Raw genomic sequence first — 21,676 nt, 5'->3', positions numbered from 1 at the left:
ACACAATCATATAGTTTTATCTACTAGTATCTGTTGAATTAGTCAATCTCTTCCAGAGTGAAGAGTAAATGATCCACAACTGGCAAGTTTTCCACATGGTGTTTGGTAAATACACTCATGACTTTGAATTACAAAAATGAAACAAAAACTCAAACATCTAGGTTTTACATCTACTAAATAAAATTCAGTATTACTCTGGACAGCAAAATATTTCAAGGAGTGTGAAATAACTTATCCCCAATTTCTCTACGAATGTTATATTGGAAGGGTTGGCATCTGAGATAAGCCATTAAAATTTTTGGAACAAAATGATACTATTCAATATTTTTTCAATATGATGTTTATAATGAATTGGGTAATAAAAGTTGTTCATTTCCAATAGATTTTTGTAATTATTTTTATATCTCTTCTGCTTTTAATAATCCATGAGACAGTTTACAAAGTAGTCAAGAGGGCAAACAAGGAAGTATCCCAGTTCTTTAGTATCTGAAGTTATAACAGTGTGAAATATTTAAAGAGTAGTCTTGGTTGATCTTACCTACTTTGTTCCTTCCATTTCCTTGGGAAACTACTCAATCTACTTAGCATTTCCAGAGGGATAAAAATTTTAGTCAAAGAAACAACATACACAAAACTAGTCAGTGCAACCACTTAATTTCAGAAATCATTGTAAGAAATTGGTTTTGTAAACAATTGGTTTTATAAGTTTCATTGTCACCTGACTCCGCTGCAGAATAGCCACAAGTAAATGAAATACATCTCTGAAATATAATTTACGTGTGACCTTATGCAGCAAACAACTGAACGATACCAATAAACTAATCATAGTCAAACTATTCCCATTCCCCGTCAATGGTCTCTCAAGCAATGGAATCGCTGTATGCAGTCAGGCATGGGAAATTTTATCTTGACTCAGCCAACTGTACAAAGAGCATTCTTGCTCTTGTGAAAGACTGCTATCTGATTTATTTTGAACAAGGAAACATCTAAAAAATTTTCTCAAGTACTTTCCATGTCAAAACTAAAATCTGCAATGAATCCATAAATGAATCTCAAAACATATTTTGCAAACATTACCAAATAAAAATGCAAACCTGTTTGAAGTATTTTAAAGAAAACTGGTACATTGGATCTATTTCAGACAAACTGGCAACAACAAAATACATAACAGATCCACGAGCAGCCACAGGACGATATTTCTCACGAGCAGAATTAATTTTCTGTTCAGTGGCCTCAGCTTCTTCCAATCGGACTTTAATAGCACCTGAAGTAACCTGTATAAAGGCACAATTAAGTCAATTCCTTGAAATAAAATTACATCCTAATTTCAATTACTGTATATCAATGTTTCTTTTGTTGTCCCCTAAGTTGTAGCAATTTTCTGAGTTCATGCCTTAAGGAACTGAACCGTCTGCTTTCATGTTAATATGGGGGAGGGGGGAGAGAATGCGGATAAGCTCCCACTACCTATTAACTACTCCCAAAGGAGTGCATCTCCAATAGCCTCTGACAACCAAATCAAGCTCCTGGCCTTCGTGTGTTGCTCAGGCACTAAACCCAGCAGAAATGTTTCAACTGACAAGAGAAGGAGCAAAGCTGAGTTACTAGTGCCTTAAAACTAGTCACTTTGTGTAGATGGGCTCATCAGTCATGATTGGCAGCTCATCTAGGAGAAGAAACACTCTGATCTCCAACCTCTGCTGCCTTGTGGTTATACCAACTCATGGTGCAAGAGTAAATTTTGAGGAAAAATCCAGAACTGGAATCCCTAGGGCAGTACTATGTTGAGTTTAATGCTGACTGGCAATGCCTGTAGCACCACTGATGCTAAACTGATTTGGTTTCTGCCATTCATTTGGATTCATCTGCTATGTGGTGAGGAGCAGCCTGCTGCATGGGCGACAGATTGCACTCCATATAGTACTGTCCTGGCTGTGTTCTGGCTTGCATAGTGACTGTATATAGACAGCTAGGATGCAATTTTTTTTTAGATTAGATTATGAGGACACTCAGTTCTCATTTATTGTCATTTAGAAATGCATGCATTAAAAAATGATACAACATTCCTCCAGAATGATATCACAAGAAAACACAGGACAAACCAAGACTAAAACTTACAAAACCACATAACTATGACATATAGTTGCAAAAGTGCAAAACAATACATAATTTGATAAAGAGCAGACTATGGGCACAGTAAAAAAAAGTCTCAAAGTCCTCATCATCTCACGCAGGCGGCAGAAGGGAGAAACTCTCCCTGCCATGAACCTCCAAGCACCTCAAACTTGCCAATGCAGCACCATTGGAAGCACCCGACCACAGCGGACTCTGAGTCTGTCTGAAAACTTCAAGCCTCCGACCAGCCCCTCCGACACAGCCTCTCCGAGCACCATCCTCTGCCGACCGCTTTGCCCCGCCCCGGCCGCCGAGCAACAAGCAAAGCCGAGGACTCGGGCCCTTTCTCTCTGGAGATTCTGGACCACACAGTAGCAGCATCGGCGAAGTAGGCATTCCAGAAGTTTCACCAGCTGTTCCTCCGTGCTCTCATGTCTGTCTCCATCAAATCAGGATTGTGCACGGCACCCTACTTGACAAATAACAGACATCACCACCGGAGTGGCCTCTGCGAGCTGTGTCGCGCCACCATCTTCTCCTCCCGACAAGTTCCATGGTCCAATGGAGGACTCATCTCTCTTTCTTTCTCTCTCTCCATGGCTATGTTCCTAATGGAAAATATTATTTGCTAACTTTATTCTGTCAAGAAATTAGCCCATAGGTTTCAGGCATTAAAATTACTGCTATTGCCATTTCAACAGTTTCTGATTTAAGATTCCAATGGATATCGTACACACATGCTAACACACATGCTTTCTCACTTTCTGAAGGCCAATAACCTTATTATCAATCATGTGATTTTCTCACAATTGCAGGAACTTCCTCTTGAATTTAACTTCAGGCAATATATTTAAGTGCATTACCCTTGATTATCAATTTTTCCTTCAATTCCCGACCCTCTCAATCCTACAATCTCTTCCCCATATCACAAATTTGCCTTTTCCCTTGTTGATTTCCTATCCTGTCACGAGTAAGCAAAGATGGAAGCAATTTTTCTGTCTGTGCTTGTAAGTATGAGATGGTAGGTAACGTTAAGGAAGATCTAAGCAGTTCAGTAACTATATTAAGAGAAAAAAGGTAGCTCAGGAGCAAGTAGGTCCCCTTAGAAACTAGCAGGCCACTTATTCCTTGAGTCGCAGGAGATGGGTCAGAATTTTAATGAATATTTCTCATTGTTATTTACTGAAGAGAAAATTGTGGTTGCTCAAGAGATAAGGAAAACCAGTGGAGGTATTGTTGTATTGTTTTGTCATAATCCCACTTTAAAAGGAAGTCTCCTTGCACACCATGATTTTGCAACAGAAACACGCCTGGAAATTAATTTGTACCTATTTAGACATGGTAGAGGGTTAAATCTCTAAAGTCGATCAGTAGAGAAATTATGGAGAAAACTCATGAAGCACATTTCTCTCACAAGCAAACTTTATAAGTGTAAGTGCTAGTCTTGCTTATGGACTGCCATTATTCAACTTGATCCTCAAACTTCAATGTAATGTCTTATGTCTAACAAATAGTGGGATTGCAGCTAAGTTATAGTATGTGCGGTGTTACATTAGAATCAGAATCAGGTTTATTATTACTGACGTATGTCATGAAATTTGTTGTTTTGCAGCAGCAGTACAGTGCAACACATAAATTAATTTCTATAAGTTACAAAAATAGTGAGATAGTGTTCATGAGATCATGAGCTGTCAGAAATCAGATAGTGAAGGGGGAAAACCTATTCCTAAAATGTTGATTGTGTGCTTTCAAGCACTTGTACCTACTTTCTGATTGTGGAAATGATAGAAGGCATGTCCTGGATGCTGAAGTTCCTTTATGATGGATGCTGCCTTCTTGAGACATTGTCCTGTGAAAATGTCCTCAATGGTGGGGAAACTGGTGCCCATGATAGAGCTGGCTGAATCTACAATTCTCTGCAGCTTTTTCTGATTATGTGCATTGGCACCTCCATACCAGATGGAGATGCAACCAGTCAGAATGCTCTCCGTAGTGTATCTGTAGAAATTTGGTGACGTACCAAATGTCCTCAAACTTTCAATGAAATGTAACCACTGGCAGCCTTTCTTCAAAATTGCAAAAATATGTTGGGTCCAGGATAGATCTTCAGAGATGCTGACACCCAGGAGCTTGAAGCTGCTCACCCTTTTCCATTGATAATCCCTTGATGAGGACTGGTGTGTGTTCCCCAACTTCCCCTTCCAGAAGTCCACAACCAATTCCTTGGTCTTACTGATGTAGAATGCAAGATTGTTGTTGCTGAACCAGCCAACCTGTCCCACTTCGGTATGACTCTGTGTCACAATTTGAGATTCTGCAGACAACAGTTGAGTCATTGGTGAATTTACAGATGGTGTCTGAGCTGTGTCTAGTTGCACAAATATGAAGTGTACAGAGGGTACAGCAGCGGGCTAAGCACACATCCCTGAGGTGCGCCTATGCTGATTTTCAGTGAGGAGGAGATTTTATTTCCAAAATGCACTGACTCTGGTCTCCCAATGAGGAAGTCAAAGATCCATTTGCAGAGGGAGGTATTGATGCCCAGTTTTGAAGTTTGTCGATTAGTACTGAGAGGAAGATGGTGTTGAATGCTGAGTTGTAATCACTAAATAGCAGCCTGACTTTGGTATTGCTGTTGTCCAGGTGGTCCAAGTCCAAGTGAAGAGCCAGTGAGATTGCATGCATTGTAGACCTATTATGGTGGTAGGCAAATTGCAGTGGGTCTAGGCCCATGCTTAGGCAGGAGTTGATTCCTGCTATGCTCATCCTCTCAGAGCACTTCAGCCCAGTCTGGTGGCTGTATTTTTTTTAGAGGGAAACTGAACTCACTATCTGGGTAGTCTACAGTCTGGAGTTTTCCAATTTTGAAGATCAATAGATTATGACAATATGTAGCAATTCGATTGATTATATATTTCACTCTTAAAATGTCCCCTATTGTTACAGCCTTGTCTCATTAATTTAGGATTCGAAAATTAAAAAGGGATTTTTTTTGAATGGCAAGGGATTGATGAATATTGATCTTCAAAATGATCTCAGTTTGATTGTACACAAATTACTAAAAGGCACCATGCAGGCAACAGAAGTAATTAGAAAGCCAAATGCTATATTGCCTTATTATAAGAGGATTATATATATTATTAGATAGAGCTTAGAAAAATAGAGGGCTATAGGTAAGCCTAGCAATTTCCAAGGTAGGGACATGTTCAGAATAACTTTGTGGGCTGAAGGGCCTGTATTGTGCTGTAGGTTTTCTATGTTTCTATGTTTCTATGATTCAAGTACAGAAACAAAGATGTCTAACTGTAAATATACATGGCCTTATTGTTTACTTTCTATAAGATCATAAGATGTAGAAGCAAAAGTAGATCATTCAGCCCATCGAGTCTACTCTGCTATTCCATCATGGATGATAAATTACCCCTCTCAACCCCATTCTCCTGCCCTCTCCCCGTAATCTTTGATGCCTTCATTAATCAAGAACCTATCAACCTCTGCTTTAAATATATCCAAGTCCTAGACTCATCCATTACAGGAACCACCCTCTCCATGTCCATTCTATCAAGGATTTTCAATATTCCACAGATTTCAGTGAGATCCCTCTCTCATTCTTCTAAACTCCAGTGAGTGCAGGCCTAGAGCCATCAAACATTCCTTATAAATTAACCCTTTCATTTTTGTGAAAATCCTCTGGAGCCTCTCCAATGTCAGTACTTCTTTCCCCAAACTACTCACCATATACTAAGCAACACACATCAAAGTTGCTGGTGAACGCAGCAGGCCAGGCAGCATCTCAAGGAAGAGGTACAGTCAACGTTTCAGGTCGAGACCTTTCATCAGGACTAACTGAAGGAAGAGTGAGTAAGAGATTTGAAAGTGGGAGGGGGAGGGGGAGATCCAAATTGATAGGAGAAGACAGGAGGGGGAGGGATGGAGCCAAGAACTGAACAGGTGATTGGCAAAGGGGATATGGGAGGATCATGGGACAGGAGGCCTAGGGAGAAAGACAAGGCGGGGGGGCCCAGAGGAGGGGCAAGGGGTGTAGTCAGAGGGACAGAGGGAGAAAAAGGAGAGTGAGAAAAGAATGTGTGTATAAAAATAAATAATGGATGGGGTACGAGGGGGAGGTGGGGCATTAGCGGAAGTTTGAGAAGTCAATGTTCATGCCATCAGGTTGGAGGCTACCCAGACGGAATATAAGGTGTTGTTCCTCCAACCTGAGTGTGGCTTCATCTTTACAGTAGAGGAGGCCGTGGATAGACATGTCAGAATGGGAATGGGATGTGGAATTAAAATGTGTGGCCACTGGGAGATCCTGCTTTCTCTGGCGGACAGAGCGTAGGTGTTTTAGCAAAGCGGTCTCCCAATCTGTGTCGGGTCTCGCCAATGTATAGAAGGCCATGTTGGGAGCACCAGACGCAGTATATCACCCCAGCCGACTCACAGGTGAAGTGTCGTCTCACCTGGAAGGACTGTCTGGGGCCCTGAATGGTGATAAGGGAGGAAGTGTAAGGGCATGTGTAGCACTTGTTCCACTTACACGGATAAGTGCCAGGAGGGAGATCAGTGGGGAGGGATGGGGAGGACGAATGGACAAGGGAGTCGCGTAGGGAGCGATCCCATGCGGAAAGCGGGGGGGGGGGGAGGAAAAGATGTGCTTAGTGGTGGGATCCCATTGGAGGTGGCGGAAGTTACGGAGAATAATATGTTGGACCCGGAGGCTGGTGGGGTGGTAGGTGCGGACCAGGGAAACCCTATTCCTAGTGGGGTGGCGGGAGGATGGAGTGAGAGCAGATGTGCGTGAAATGGGGGAGATGTGTTTGAGAGCAGTGTTGATGGTGGAGAAAGGGAAGCCCCTTTCTTTAAAAAAGGAGGACATCTCCCTTGTCCTGATATGAAAAGCCTCATCCTGAGAGCAGATGCAGCGGAGACGGAGGAATTGCGAGAAGGGGATTGCATTTTTGCAAGAGACAGGGTGAGAAGAGGAATAGTCCAGATAGCTGTGAGAGTCAGTAGGCTTATAGTAGACATCAGTGGATAAGCTGTCTCCAGAGATAGAGATAGAAAGATCTAGAAAGTGGAGGGAGGTGTCGGAAATGGACCAGGTAAACTTGATGGCAGGGTGAAAGTTGGAGGCAAAGTTAATAAAGTCAACGAGCTCAGCATGCGTGCAGGAAGCAGCGCCAATGCAGTCGTCGATGTAGCGAAGGAAAAGTGGGGGACAGATACCAGAATAGGTATGGAACATAGATTGTTCCACAAAGCCAACAAAAAGGCAGGCATAGCTAGGACCCATACGGGTGCCCATAGCTACACCTTTAGTTTGGAGGAAGTGGGAGGAGCCAAAGGAGAAATTATTAAGATTAAGGACTAATTCCGCACTCCATCCTCCCGCCTCCCCACTAGGAATAGGGTTCCCCTGGTCCTCACCTACCACCCCACCAGCCTCCGGGTCCAACATATTATTCTCCGTAACTTCCGCCTCCTCCAACGGGATCCCACAACTAAGCACATCTTTCCCTCCCTGCTCTCTCTGCTTTCTGCAGGGATCGCTCCCTACGCGACTCCCTTGTCCATTCGTCCTCCCCATCCCTCCCCACTGATCTCCCTCCTGGCACTTATCCGTGTAAGTGGAACAAGTGCTACACATGCCCTTACACTTCCTCCCTTATCACCATTCAGGGCCCCAGACAGTCCTTCCAGGTGAGACGACACTTCACCTGTGAGTTGGCTGGGGTGATATACTGCATCCGGTGCTCCCGATGTGGCCTTCTATACATTGGCGAGACCCGACGCAGACTGGGAGACCGCTTTGCTGAACACCTACGCTCTGTCTGCCAGAGAAAGCAGGATCTCCCAGTGGCCACACATTTTAATTCCACATCCCATTCCCATTCTGACATGTCTATCCACGGCCTCCTCTACTGTACAGATGAAGCCACACTCAGGTTGGAGGAACAAAACCTTATATTCCGTCTGGGTAGACTCCAACCTGATGACATGAACATTGACTTCTCAAACTTCCGCTAATGCCCCACCTCCCCCTCGTACCCCATCCATTATTTATTTTTATACACACATTCTTTCTCTCACTCTCCTTTTTCTCCCTCTGTCCCTCTGACTATACCCCTTGCCCATCCTCTGGGTTCCCCCCTACTTGTCTTTCTCCCTGGGCCTCCTGTCCCATGATCCTCTCATATCCCCTTTGCCAATCACCTGTCCAGCTCTTGGCTCCATCCCTCCCCCTCCTGTCTTTTCCTATCATTTTGGATCTCCCTCTCCCCCTCCCACTTTCAAATCTCTTACTAACTCTTCTTTCAGTTAGTCCTGACGAAGGGTCTCGGCCTGAAACATCGACTGTACCTCTTCCTAGAGATGCTGCCTGACCTGCTGCGTTCACCAGCAACTTTGATGTGTGTTGCTAGAATTTCCAGCATCTGCAGAATTCCTGTTGTTTGCACCATATACTAAGTGAGGCCTGACCATTGCTTTATAAAGTCTCAGCATTACATCTTTGCTTTTATATTCTAGTCCTCTCGAAATGACTACTAGCATTTGAAATGGATTTACCTTCCTTACACCCAACTCAACCTGCAAATCAAACTTTAGGGAATCCTGCACTAGGACCCCAAGTCCAAGTATTGAGTACAAGAGATGGGATGTTATATTGAAGCTGTAAGCACATTGGTGATGTGTAAATGGTATTGTGTGCATTTTTGGTCACCTAACTACAGAAAAGGTGTACATAAGATTGAAAGAGTATAGAGAACATTTACAAGGATGCTGCCAGGATTAGATGACCTGAGTTATTAGGAAAGATTGAATAGGTTACGATTTTATTCCTTGGAATGTAGAAGACTGATGAGAGATTTAGATAGACAGATAGATTTTGAGGGGTATAGATTAGGTAAATGCAAGCAGGCTTTATGCACTGAGGTTGGGTGGGTCTACGACTAGAGGTCATGGGTCAAGGGTGAAATGTGAAATGTTTAAGAGGAACATGAAGGGAAACTTCTTCACTCAGAGGGTTACGAGAGTGTGGAACCAGCTGCCAGTGCAAGTGGTGCATGCGAGCTCGATTTCAATGTTTTAGGGAAGTTTGGATAGGTACATGGATGGAAGGGAAAGAGGTCAAACATCAAATAATCAAACATACAAACTGTATCCAAGGTGGTATACCTGTTGTAAGGGGATGGCCACAGGGGTACTCTGCACTAGATGTTTGACCTCTTTCTCTTTCCTGAACTCTTGAGTTTCAACTGATTCCATGTGCCTTAATCTTCTTGATCAGTTTACCATGAGGGACCGTATCAACTGCTCTAGTAAATCCCATTTATTCAACATCCACTGCCCTTCTCTCATCAATCAACTTTGTTACCTCCTTAAAATCTCCGTCAAGTTTATAAGATATGACCTGTCTGCTCAAAACCATGCTGACTATCTCTTGTAAATCTATGCTTTTCCAGATCCTATCCCTAATAATCTTCTGCAATAACCCCCTTACCACAGAGGTGGAGATTCACAGCCTAGAATTTACTTGCTAGTCCCTACTGCTGTTTTAAAACAGAAGTCGTAGAGGATTAGCTATTCTTCAGTCCACTGGGACTATACCTGTGTCTGAAGAGGAAATGAAGATCTCTGTAAAGGTCCCAGCAATCTCTTCTCTTGTCCATCTCAATAACCTGGAATGGATCTCACCAACTCTGGGGACTTACTTATCCACCTTAATATTCCTCAAGAAAGCCAGCATCTCTTCCTTGATATCAGCATGTCTTAGAATATCAGAATACTCCTCTGTGATCTCACTATCCTCCACATCCTTCTCCTTGGTGCAAAATACTCATTAGAAATAGTAAGAAAGAGCTTATTAGGAGGGACAAAGTATCAGAAAAACTGATAAAGGAGACGTTAATAAAGTTCAATGACCTGCAATCAGGAGCTTTAAACAAAATGGCAGCAGAGAAAGAAGAGCTGTTCTTGAAGTTTTTTCAACAAATTCAGTTAGTATTGGAAAATAGTATGGGATTGGAAAAATTCCGATATAATTTGCTTGTTTAAAATGATAGGAAGACAAAAATCAGGAAGCTATAATTTACTTCAACATTTTTATTACATCTAACCAAGGAAGCAATTACTTGTATTTAGAAACATTGATTGTAATCAAACAACACAAACATGATTTTATAAAAGAAAAATCGTGTTTAACAAATGTACAAGAACTGTTCTATGTCGAGTTATTCAAGGACATAACAAGCAGAGTCAATGGAAAATAATCTACACATGTCTAATATTTGAATTTCCTGAAGGCACTTGATAAAGTGTCACATATAAAATACTGGTGCAGAAAATAAGACCTCATGAATTAAGGAAAGTGTATTTACATGGGCTGAATTTTAGTTCTCTCATTGAATACACAGTCAGTAATAGCAGGTTTTTTTTTCAAATGGAGAGATGTAATTAGTGTTAATTACCCTTAATTATTTTCTATCTAATGATTTGAAGGACAGAGCAGAATGTAAGCTTGCTGATGACAAAAATGTAAATGGGATTGCATGCTACAAAAGCTTGACAAATGGAGTTTAATGTAGAAAAAGTAAGTTCATGTACTTCTGTAGGAAGAATAAAGGCTAAGATATAACAAATAGCACCAGCTAAAAATCTGAGATTGGGGAACTCACAATAGTATACCAATTATTGTCTTAATGCAGGCATTATTAAATGACAATAAAAGAGGACTGCGCGTCCTCATAATCTAATCTAATTTGTCGGGGCTGGTGGAAGGGAGGTTGTATTCTTTGCAATGCATAAAACTGTCTATTTATATAAAATAAGCAAACAAGAATACATCACAGGGACTAATAATGGCCACTCACAAAACAGTCAAGTTGTTTCATGTCTCATTGCTTCAAAAATGGACAGCCTCCACCTATATATTTGTTGACCTTTGGTCTTTGAAAACTAATAAACATGATTAAAATATATAATGTGTTAATAAATTAACCAGCTGTTTACACATGTCTATGCTTTGAGTGAAACTCGTAAAATTAAGGGAAATTAGTCCTGCTATCAATTTGATTAGCCTTGTGAAACACAACATTGGGCACAAATCAATGTGAAAAAACTCCATTTAGCAAAGAAAATTAAGTAATGAGCGTGTATATAAAAATAATAGGCATGTTGGGAATGGCAATGTGTACTCCTACTGAGAAAATTAATTACATGATTAAATATGAAACACATGAAGCTATTAGTAAAACAAATCTGGAATTTGATTAATTTAGCAAAATTTCCAAACCTTTTTCAAATCAGAACCTTAAGTTGTAAGAAGATCCTCAAAGATTTTTCAGTAGAAGGCAAATTAATACTTCAAGTTTCAATAATAGTGCCCTCTGCATTGATAAAACATTTCATAAAATAAATTACCTTTGACTCTTGAAGCGTGCTTATTAATTCTTCATTATCCAGAATGTTACCTTCTGAAGTAAAAAGCATCTTCAAGATTCTATCTTCAATAGCTTTCAACTGATTTTTATCAGAGTTGATTTGAACAATTAACTGATTCCTCTGCTCTTCAAGTTCAGGTTTCTCAATTCTTACAACATCACTATAAAAGGGCACACCAGTAGAATCATATAATGACAGGTCATACAAAGCAACAAAAAGTTAAGTTTTGGAAGAATACAATGGGTTAACAGCATCTGGCAGTCTTGCTTGACATTTCTACTCAAGAACCTGTCTCAGGGCTTAGCACAGAGCAATCTGATTTTAATATAAATTACTTGGCAGGCTGTAAGAAGTCAATCATATCAAATGGGGCCAAATTCATCATAAGCTATTTATTACAATGATTTGCGAAATGATGATTACTTGTCACTTTTACATAGAAAAATGACGCAGTTCCCAAGAACTAATGAATAATATTAAAGAGTTTTCTACCAACAATTTTTGTTCACATTTTTTTCACATCTCAACTGCAGGGTGCTCTGAAGTGTGAGGGTGGCAGATGTCACTATATAGAATAGGGGAAGAAAACTGATGAGGTCTTGCAGCATGTATTTAGGGTGATAGATGGAAAATTAAAAACCTCTGAGATTATAATCTTTGGATTACTCCCAGTGCCATTTGGATCCTCGTTATAGTAACTGGAAGATAGGTCATTTTGCTGTATTCCTCCAACCTGAATACAGACGGAGCTTAAAGAGCAAGGCTCCAGAGATCAAGACAGCTAAGAAGTGGTTGCAGGAGCAGAGAAAGGGTTACAGGATTGCCTTGAGTCAGTGGACTAGGCCATGTTCAAGAACTCATCTGTGGACCTGAATGACTACCCCAGGGTCATTACAGAATTTATTAAAATAGCTTTGGATGAGTGTGTCCCCAAAAAATCATTTAGGGTTTTCCCCAATCAGAAGACCTGGATGAACAATGAAATTCAGAATCTGCTGAGAGCCAGAGCAGAGTCATTCAAGTCTGGAGATCAAGAATGCTACAAGAGGTGCAAGGAGAAACACCAGAGGGAGGCAGTGGGCAGGCAAGGACATAAGGTGAGAGAGAAAAAAGGGAATGGAGAATGGTGAAGGTGGCGGGGGTGGGGGAGGGGGGGCATTACCAGAAGTTTGAGAAATTGTTGCTCATGCCATCAGGTTGGAAGCTACCCAGATAGAATATAAGGTGTTGCTCCTCCAACCTGAGTGTGGCCTTATCGCAACAGTAGAGGAGGCCATGGATAGACATATCAGAATGGGAATGGAAGGTGGAATTCAAATGGGCAGCCACTGGGAGGTCCACTATTTTTGGTGGACGGAGCATAGGTGTTCGGCGAAGCGGTCTCCCAATAAAGTGTCACCTAAAGTAAAAGACAGAGACATGTCTGTGAAGATCTTTGCAGAACGTTCAGTGAGGAAAAAAACTAACTGCTAATGGAATGCAGTTGAACAGCAACTGTGGGCTGTACATATATCCCGAAGAAGGGTCTTGGCCTGAAATGTTTACTGTTTATTCCTTTCCATAGATGCTGCCTGATCTGCTGAGTTTCTCCAGCATTTCGTGTGTGTTATTGTGACATCCAACATCTGCAGAATTTGTCATCTGTAGATTGTGTTTCCTTCTAGTGGGTGCTGATTGTCTCCCTGGCCTTCATCCATATCTTTTGTTTATTTATTAATTGAGATACAGTGCAGAATAGGCTCTTCCAGCCGCGATACTCAGCAATCCCCGATTTAACCCTCGTCTAATCATGGGACAATTAACCTACTAACCGGTAGGTCTTTAGACTGTGGTACTAAACCAAAGTGCCTGGAGAAAACCCATGCATTCCACAAGAAATTCATAAAACTCCTTACAAATGATGTCAGAATTGAACTTTGAACTCCAACACCCTGATCTGTAATAACATCACACTAACTGCTATGGCACTGTGGTGCTATCCGTGTAAGTGATGTGCCTGGTTGATCTGCAGTTCACACACCAATCAGGAACACCACTGAGACAGACTGTCCACACATAGTTATACAATTTTTCACTTTTGCAAGACATGGACTGTAAGCAGTGGAAGCTAAATGGCAAAAATAAGCCACCATCTTCTTTCATATAGTAATGATGCTTGCTATTATTAAAGTGGCTGTTACCAAGTCTGAGGTCAATAATCATAGAAAATGATGACTGATACCTCAGTTTCTGTTATGGGAAGTAAAGGTCACTTAGCCTGTGGATGCTGTAACGTGGGTGCAACTGTCTTGTGCAAAGACTTGAAATGAACCATTCATTATAGAGTCTGCATTCATCCTGTAGGATCTGAACAACAACAACAATAGAAAACAGTAACCACACCCATAGTATTTTCCAAAAACCAGAATATCTACCACCAAAAAGAACAAGGGCTGCTGGAGCATGAGAACACCCGGCACCTACAAGTCCCACTCCAAGTCAAGCAGAATACTGACTTGGATGTATATTGCCATTACTTTATTGCTACTGGGTTTAAATCGGAATCAGGTTTATTATCATTGGCACATTTGATGTGAAAGTTGTTGTTTTGCAACAGCAGTATGTGTAAAAACATGAAAATACTATAAACTATAAAACATAAATATTGCAAAAAAAAACAATAATAAGATAGTGTGTGTGCTTTCATTGACTGTTTAGAAATCTCATCCCAGAGGGAAGCTGTTTCTGAATCATTATGTATGGGTCGTCAGGCCCTTGTTGCTCCTGCCTGATTGTTTATTTGTTTGTTTATTTATTTATTTATCTGGAGATACGGCACAGAAAAGGCCCTTCTGGCCCACTGAGCAGTGCCACCCAACTACCGATTTAACACTAGCCTAATCAAAGGACAATTTACTATGACTAATTAACCTCCTAACCGGTACGTCTTTGGAATCTGGGAGGAAACTGGGCCAGTCAAAGGAAACCTGCCCAGTGCAAACTCCTTACAGACAGTGCCAGAATTGAACTCCAAACTCCAGAATGCCCTAAACGATAATAGTGTTGCACTAACCATTACACTACCATGGTGTCCTACTGGTGCTTTAAGATTGTAGTAATGAAAAGAAGGGATGTCCCAGATGGTAAGGGTTCTTAGCAATGCTTCTTGAAGATATTGTTGATAGTGGTGAGTGTTATGTTGTGATGGAACTGACTGAGTCCACAACCTTTTGAAGCCTCTTGTGATCTCTTCATTGGAGCCACTTTAGCTGGCTGTGATACAATCAGTCAGAATTCTTTCCACTGCACATCTATAGAAATTTTCAAAAGCGTTTGGAGACATAACAAACATCCTCAAACTTCTAATGAAGTAGTTTCTGTTGTGCCTTTTTTGTGATCGCATCATCGTGTTGGGTCCAGGTTAGATCCTCTAAGATGTTGACACCCAGGAACTTGAAACTGCCCACCCTTTCCACTGTTGACCTGCGATGATGAATGGTGCACATTTTCCCAACTTTCCCCTCCTAAAGTCCACAATCAATTCCTCGGTCTTGCTAACGTTAAGTCAGAGATCGTTGTTACAACACCATTCAACTGACCCATCTATCTTACTCAATGCCATCTGATGATTTACCAACAATAGTGCTGTCATCTGCAAATTTATAGATGGTGTTTACGTTGCACTTTGCCATATTTGTGAATGTAGAGAGAGTAGCACAGGTGTGTCAGCTCATTGTTTGCATTGCTAAGGATTGTCAGCAAGGAGAATTATCATCACCAATCTGTACTGACTATGGTCTCTCAATCCTAATATCCCTCACCCTGGAGCACTGTGGAAGTAATTTCAACAAAACAAAAACAAGTGACTCACTTGCAATATATCAAAGGTAACTACAAATGGGCCTTACCAACAATACCTATGGCCTAAAAATGAATAAATTCTAAAGAAAAGATAGTTAAAGCTTTAAAATCACAGCAATGGGAACAACTTGAAGTGAACTTATATCTCAGGTTGTTGAAAATGAGAGAGTATTAACTAGAGTACTGATGGTGTAATTTAGCACTGAAGGTTTGGATCAATATTGCAAATTGACTGACTTCATGCTCTGCACTTGTCCAAACAGTCTCAGTTGCACATGAACAAAGCAATGCAAGACTAGTGTAGCCCATGCCAGGAATATGTCTTGCCTGTTAGTTGCTTCCTTAAAATCAATTTGGTATTTGAAGCACCAAGCAATGGATGCTGCAGAGCCAAATTTTACAGACTGGATTTTCAGTGAAATACTCCTGTAGTCTCAGCACTTGGCAATGCAGAGAAAAACCTAAGGAAATGATGTGCCTTGGGTGTTTAATGAAATTCTTGAGAATTCAGAAGAGTTTATTTATGACCTTATCAACTGGAAAATTCATGAAGAGATTTTCCACATAGCCACAACATCTTCAGTAGGATAGCACAGAGCAAATTAGCAGATCCATGGAATTGGATAGCATGGTGCCTTTAATTGAGTATTTCACAGTTCAGTTTTGATTTTAACTGGAGCAGATACGGCCTGAGATTATTTCCGTTTGAAAATGTGCCAAGTGAAATTAGCCTCTCTGCTAATCAAGCTGGTGCACTTGATGTTAATCCCAGCATCAGGTTGTCACCAACTAATAACGTGATTCAATTATACACTGCCAACAAAATTGGAGGAAATTGGTGCAGTCTCAGTAGAATGAGCAGCACACTGCAATGGTTTGCTGCCTCTTCAAAACTTTAAACAAACATTATGCTGTCTTGGTAGCTTAATGTATAACACTAGGCTGTTCAAACACCTTTTATAGTTCACAGATCGTGGTAAAAATCATGATGGAAGCTAATTCTATGGCTAGTTCAATTGTGACTCCACTATTTGCACTTCATTACTGGAGGAAGCTTTTGTCAGTCACTGCTGCATCAGAGGCAACCTGGCCACGCCACCTGGGAAGAAATTACTTCATTAGCCTTGAATTCAGGGAACGAAGAGTTTGTATTTTAAACTCTGGGATTTTCTAGCATGTCCCACGATCCAGCCAAAAACTCCTTCAGGATCTCCCTTGATAACCTGCAAAACCACAATATGCACCCGACTATGAATCCCATGAAGAATTTCCTCATTGTGGATGCCATCTCTTGGGAATTATATAATCTTCATGCTGTCAGCTATATGCAGCATCTGGCAATTAGAGGGATGGATCCTGAGAATAAGGATTGCCATCTGCTTCCTGGTGACTCACATCAGTGCACATTCCAACTATAGCAACCGAGCAAAGACAACATGAAAACTATGTAAGATTCTGATTGTATTAGAAAACCCCTTAGGTTCTTGCCTGCAATAGTCCAAGATGGCATGAAAGATGGTTAACTCAAGCAGATGCAAAGACATAACCATTGTATACTTGCAACATACATCAAAGTTGCTGGTGAACGCAGCAGGCCAAGCAGCATCTATAGGAAGAGGCGCAGTCGACGTTTCAGGCCGAGACCCTTCGTCAGGACTAACTTCGTCAGGACCATTGTATACTTTATGTGTTCTAACTTTGCCTTTCAAAGACAGCAGGTGCTGTTGAAGAAGAGAAGAAAGGAGATTCAAAGACTGAGAGTATGAGGTGGAGCTTGAATATAAGTATTAGAGCAGCAACAGGAAAGAAAAAGCCACTAATGGAACCGATGTCCATGTTTAACATCTGGAGCTGCATCTCCCAACTGAAAGAGAAGTTGGGCAATGGCCACGAGAGGTACACAGTACCTATACAGGGAAGAGTGCAAAACCAAAATCTACAATGTAAACCAAGTGACTATCTCCACAATACAACTGGTAACATCCACTCATCACACCAATAATTATGTCAGTGAGCACAGATGGCACATAAAGCCCCTGAATTTCCACATGAAATGAAAGAATGAATTTCTGACAAATGTATTTAAATTGTGTATTTAGTAATGAATGCCCTTCCATTTAAAGGACTCAAACCTCTAAAAACAATGCATTTTTGTGACTTCTATTCTGCATATCCTGAGATCCAATGTTTCTTTTAGCATTGCTTCAGTAATCAGAGACTCTCAGCTCTGGAGGAGATCATTATAATGGACTTGCTTGTTTCTGGCCATTCTGGAAGCAGAGGACCTTTCTCTCTGGCAAAGATTTGTACATCTTCATTGAATGAACATAGGAGCAGACCTTCTCCTCTGTTGCAGCAAAATGTATATTACACCATTGTTTCAGAGGAGGTTTATTGGAATGATCCCAGGAATGAAAGGGCTCATCTATGAGTGTTTGATAGCTCTGGTCCAGTATTCATTGGAGATTAGAATAATGATAGGGAATCTCATTGAAATCTACTGAAAGACCTAGATAGAGTGGACGTGGAGAGGTGGTTTCCAACAACGGGAGAGTCTTACACCAAAGGGTCCCTTTAGAAAAGAGATGGGGAGGATTTCTTTAGTCAGAGAGTGATGAATCTGTGGGATTTATTGCCACAGATGTCTGTGGAAGGCAAATCATTAGGTATCTTTAAAATGGAGGATGACAGATTCTTAGTTAATAAGGATGTCAAGGGTATGGGCAGAAGGCAGGAGAATGGAGATAAAAGGGAAAATAAATCAGCCACAATCGAATGGCAGAACAGCCTCAACAGGCCAAACAGCCTAATAGCCTAATTCTGCTTCTATGAGCATTATGTCTTCAAAGGTAAAATCCTTATTACTATGGAATGAAAAGTTGAAAATTGCACAAAATTGAGGGAGCTCCTACTTTAGTAATTGTTTTTTGGCATAAGCCATACTAACACCGTCTCTAACACTACCTGGATTTTTGGTCAAATTTGTCATTTTTGCGTACAAAGGACATGATTGGCTGCTAACGCATATTTTAGTACATCAATAATTGCATATCAGAACTTTGCATAACAGTATGACTGAATTAGTTCACACTCAACTAGATAAGCAACTCCAAGTAACTGTATACAATTGTACTTTCGTTGTTCAACTTCTAATAATCACTTTTTGTTCTCATGGCATGGTGAAATCTATAAAATTACTGAGTCTACATGATAGAAAATAGATTCAGAGAATGTTTTAATAATGGAAAAGTATTACATCATATAAAGCAAGGAATCGTACCTCAGCAGCTGATCTTCTAAACCAGATTTGGTCACAGTGAAATTGATGATCGTCACCTTTATACATACCTGAAGCAATAAAAAGGATAACCATGTTAAATATATAATGACAGATTTCATTTCCATTATTTCTTAAATTTGTTGCTCAGGTATCATTTTTTTTAAGTTATGAAACATAATAATGTCTGAACGATAATTATGTAGAATGAATACATGATTCTGTATAGTACATGTATAGATACAGCAAGTATCTTTACTTGCTTAAGTCATCATCTTGCTCACCTGAGAAGTTTAGCACAAATAAGAAACAAAAGCCTATAAATGCTTAAAACAATACTGAAAATCATCATCTTTAATTATATATATTTAATCATTGTCCAGCAGAGGTCACTGCCCATAGCAAAAATAGTCAAAGAAAAAAAAATAAATACCTCTGGCAGATAGTGTGGATTGGACATTTTAGTTGTCATATAAAATTTGAAGTTTTTGTCATATTCAATGTCTGTATCTCCCAAACGCATAAGTAGCCTACCACCTGACATAAATGTTTGATTTAGAAGAATAGGTTCCAAGGCTGGGTCCAAACTTTCTTTCAGCTGTGATATAAAAACAAAACATGGAGTTAACAAACAAATAAATGATAGCTGTTATAATCTAATGATAGAGAAACACAGATACCAGCTGATATCCAAAGGTGTAACTCAGAAGAAGTTAGACCCAGACTTGCAAAGCCAAATCAGTTAGTTCCTCCACACTGAACCCAGTAGTGGTCAGAACATGCTGGGATTTTCCAGCGTGATGCTGGGATTTTCCAGCGTGATGCTGGGAAAATGTCTCCGGGGTCCCATGCTGAGTCAAAATTCAGGAGAGGATTCATGACTACATTGATTAAATGGGGATTGTCAGGAAAAAGACTTAGAAGAAAAACTAGAAGTCAGCTTTTATTTTTATTTCAGTTTAATGCTACTAAGTACACATGTTTGTGTGTACCTCATCAACTATTTTATTTTAGAAATAATTAATTACTTATTTCTCAACTTTAACAGTTTCTAATGTCTGAATGTCAAAGGTACTTAGAGATGACTAAAAATAATAGATTTTATTATCAGCTTAGATATGGGCAGGGCTTCACCAACTTCAAATGGTCTGAGTGGCACAGCTTCTTTAGTGCATTGCTATTGGCCCTATTACCACTCAAGCTACAGGGCCTGCTAGATCTAGATGAGGTAAGTAAGGGCACAGTATGTCAGATTACAGATGGGGCTAATGACAGACGGGGAATTGAGTGGAAGATGATAAGGGGAAGGGAAAATTTGGAGTTGGGCTTTGCGAGACAACCAAGAGCTGTCCTTACGGGATGAGGCTGAAGAGCACAGCACCAGAGGTAAGAACAACAAAGAGATGGTTATGGGTGGCAGAAGAGCGGGTATGAGATTGCTGGTACCGGACCATGTTCAAGGACTCAACAGAAGATCTGAATGAATATGCCACATTCGTCACAGACGTTATGAAGAAAGTTGTAAATGAGTGTGTCCCCACAAAATAATTCAGAGTCTTTCCCAACCAGAAGTCCTACAAGAGTTCAGCAATCTACTGAGGGCTAGATTGGTGGCGTTCAGGATGAGTGACCAGGAGTGTACAAGAGATCTTGATATGACTTTTGAAAAGCGACCTCACATGCAAAGTGGCAATTTTAGACCAAATTTGAATCACAAAAGGATGCTCAACAGCTCTGGCAGCTATTTGAAAGTCATCACCTTCTTCAAAACAAAATCAAGCCGCATAAATGACAACAACATGCCGCTCTCAAATGAGTTCAATGCCTTTATGCTCGCAGAACCAACAGAACATGGAGGCATCTCACAAACCGACAAAGCCCCCGAAGACCCCGTGATTTCAGTCTTTGAGGCCGACATAAGTGCATACTTCGGGAGGGTGAACCTACAGAAATCATTTGGCCTGATGGTGTACCTGGCTGAGTATTGAAGACCTGTGCTAACCAGCTGGTGGGCATGTTTACTGATATATTTTCAACCTCTTACTTAAGCAGGCTGAGTTAGTTACCTGCTTCAAGCAAACTTTTTCATACCAGTGCCCAAAAAGAACATGGTAACCTGCCTCAGTGACTAACATCCAGTAGCACTTACGTCCATTGTGATGAAGTGCTTTGAGAAATTAGTTATCAACTCCTGCCTGAGGGGTAACATGGATCTACTCCAGTTTGCCTGCTGTCACAACAGGTCAACAGCAGAAGCAATATGGCTTTTCATCTCGCTCCAGACCATCTGGACAATGTAGATGCAGACATAAGGATGCTCTTCATTGACTACAGCTTAGCATTCAACACCATCATCACCTCAAAACTAATCTATAAGCTCCAAGACCTAGGCTTCAATACCTCCATGTGCAAATGGATCCTTGATTTTCTCACTTGCAGATCAAGTTTGTTCAGATTGGCAACAACAACTCCTCCACAATCACCACGAGCACAGGTACACCACAAGACTGTGTGCTTAGCCCCCTGTTCTACTTGCTTTATACCTATGGCTGTGTAGATAAGTACAACTCCAATGCCATATCTAAGTTTGCTGATGACACCACTGGTTGTTGGCCAAGGTGGTGACAAATCGGCAGGTGGTGACAAATCGGCAGGTAGGAGGGAGATTAGAAATCTGGTTGAATAGTGTCTCAACAGCAACCTCTCACTCAATGTCAGCAAAACTAAAGAGCTGAGAAAGAAATTTGAGGTCCATGAGCCAGTCCTCATTGGGGAAATAAGAGGTGGAGAGGGTCAGTAAATTTGAATTCCTTGGTGTCATTATATCAGATAATCTGTCCAGGGACAAGCTTGTAAGTGCCCACACAAAGAATGCATAACAACACTGCTACTTTCTTCGAAGTTTGTGCAGATTTGGAATGTCTTCTTAAACTTTTACAAACTTTTATAAATGCACAGAAGAAATTGTCCTGACTTGTTGCATCATGGCTTGGTATGGAA

At 40.7% G+C, this 21,676-nt stretch overlaps 1 protein-coding gene across 1 annotated transcript in view; it reads right to left on the bottom strand.

Moving 5' to 3' along the window:
• Window positions 1-21,676, bottom strand: part of dnah6 (dynein, axonemal, heavy chain 6) — a 402,938-nt gene that overhangs the window by 79,926 nt on the left and 301,336 nt on the right. Inside the window, exons 58-61 of the mRNA XM_063047640.1 lie at window positions 19,110-19,274; window positions 18,680-18,747; window positions 11,539-11,719; window positions 1,095-1,274 (exon numbers count right to left, since the gene is read on the bottom strand). Of these exons, the coding sequence (XP_062903710.1) occupies window positions 1,095-1,274; window positions 11,539-11,719; window positions 18,680-18,747; window positions 19,110-19,274 (594 nt within the window). The remainder of the gene's footprint in view (window positions 1-1,094; window positions 1,275-11,538; window positions 11,720-18,679; window positions 18,748-19,109; window positions 19,275-21,676) is intronic.

The sequence above is a fragment of the Mobula hypostoma genome, chromosome 5 (assembly GCF_963921235.1).
Source record: "Mobula hypostoma chromosome 5, sMobHyp1.1, whole genome shotgun sequence".
Taxonomy (NCBI): Eukaryota; Metazoa; Chordata; class Chondrichthyes; order Myliobatiformes; family Myliobatidae; genus Mobula; species Mobula hypostoma.
This window is presented reverse-complemented; position numbering and strand designations above follow the sequence as displayed.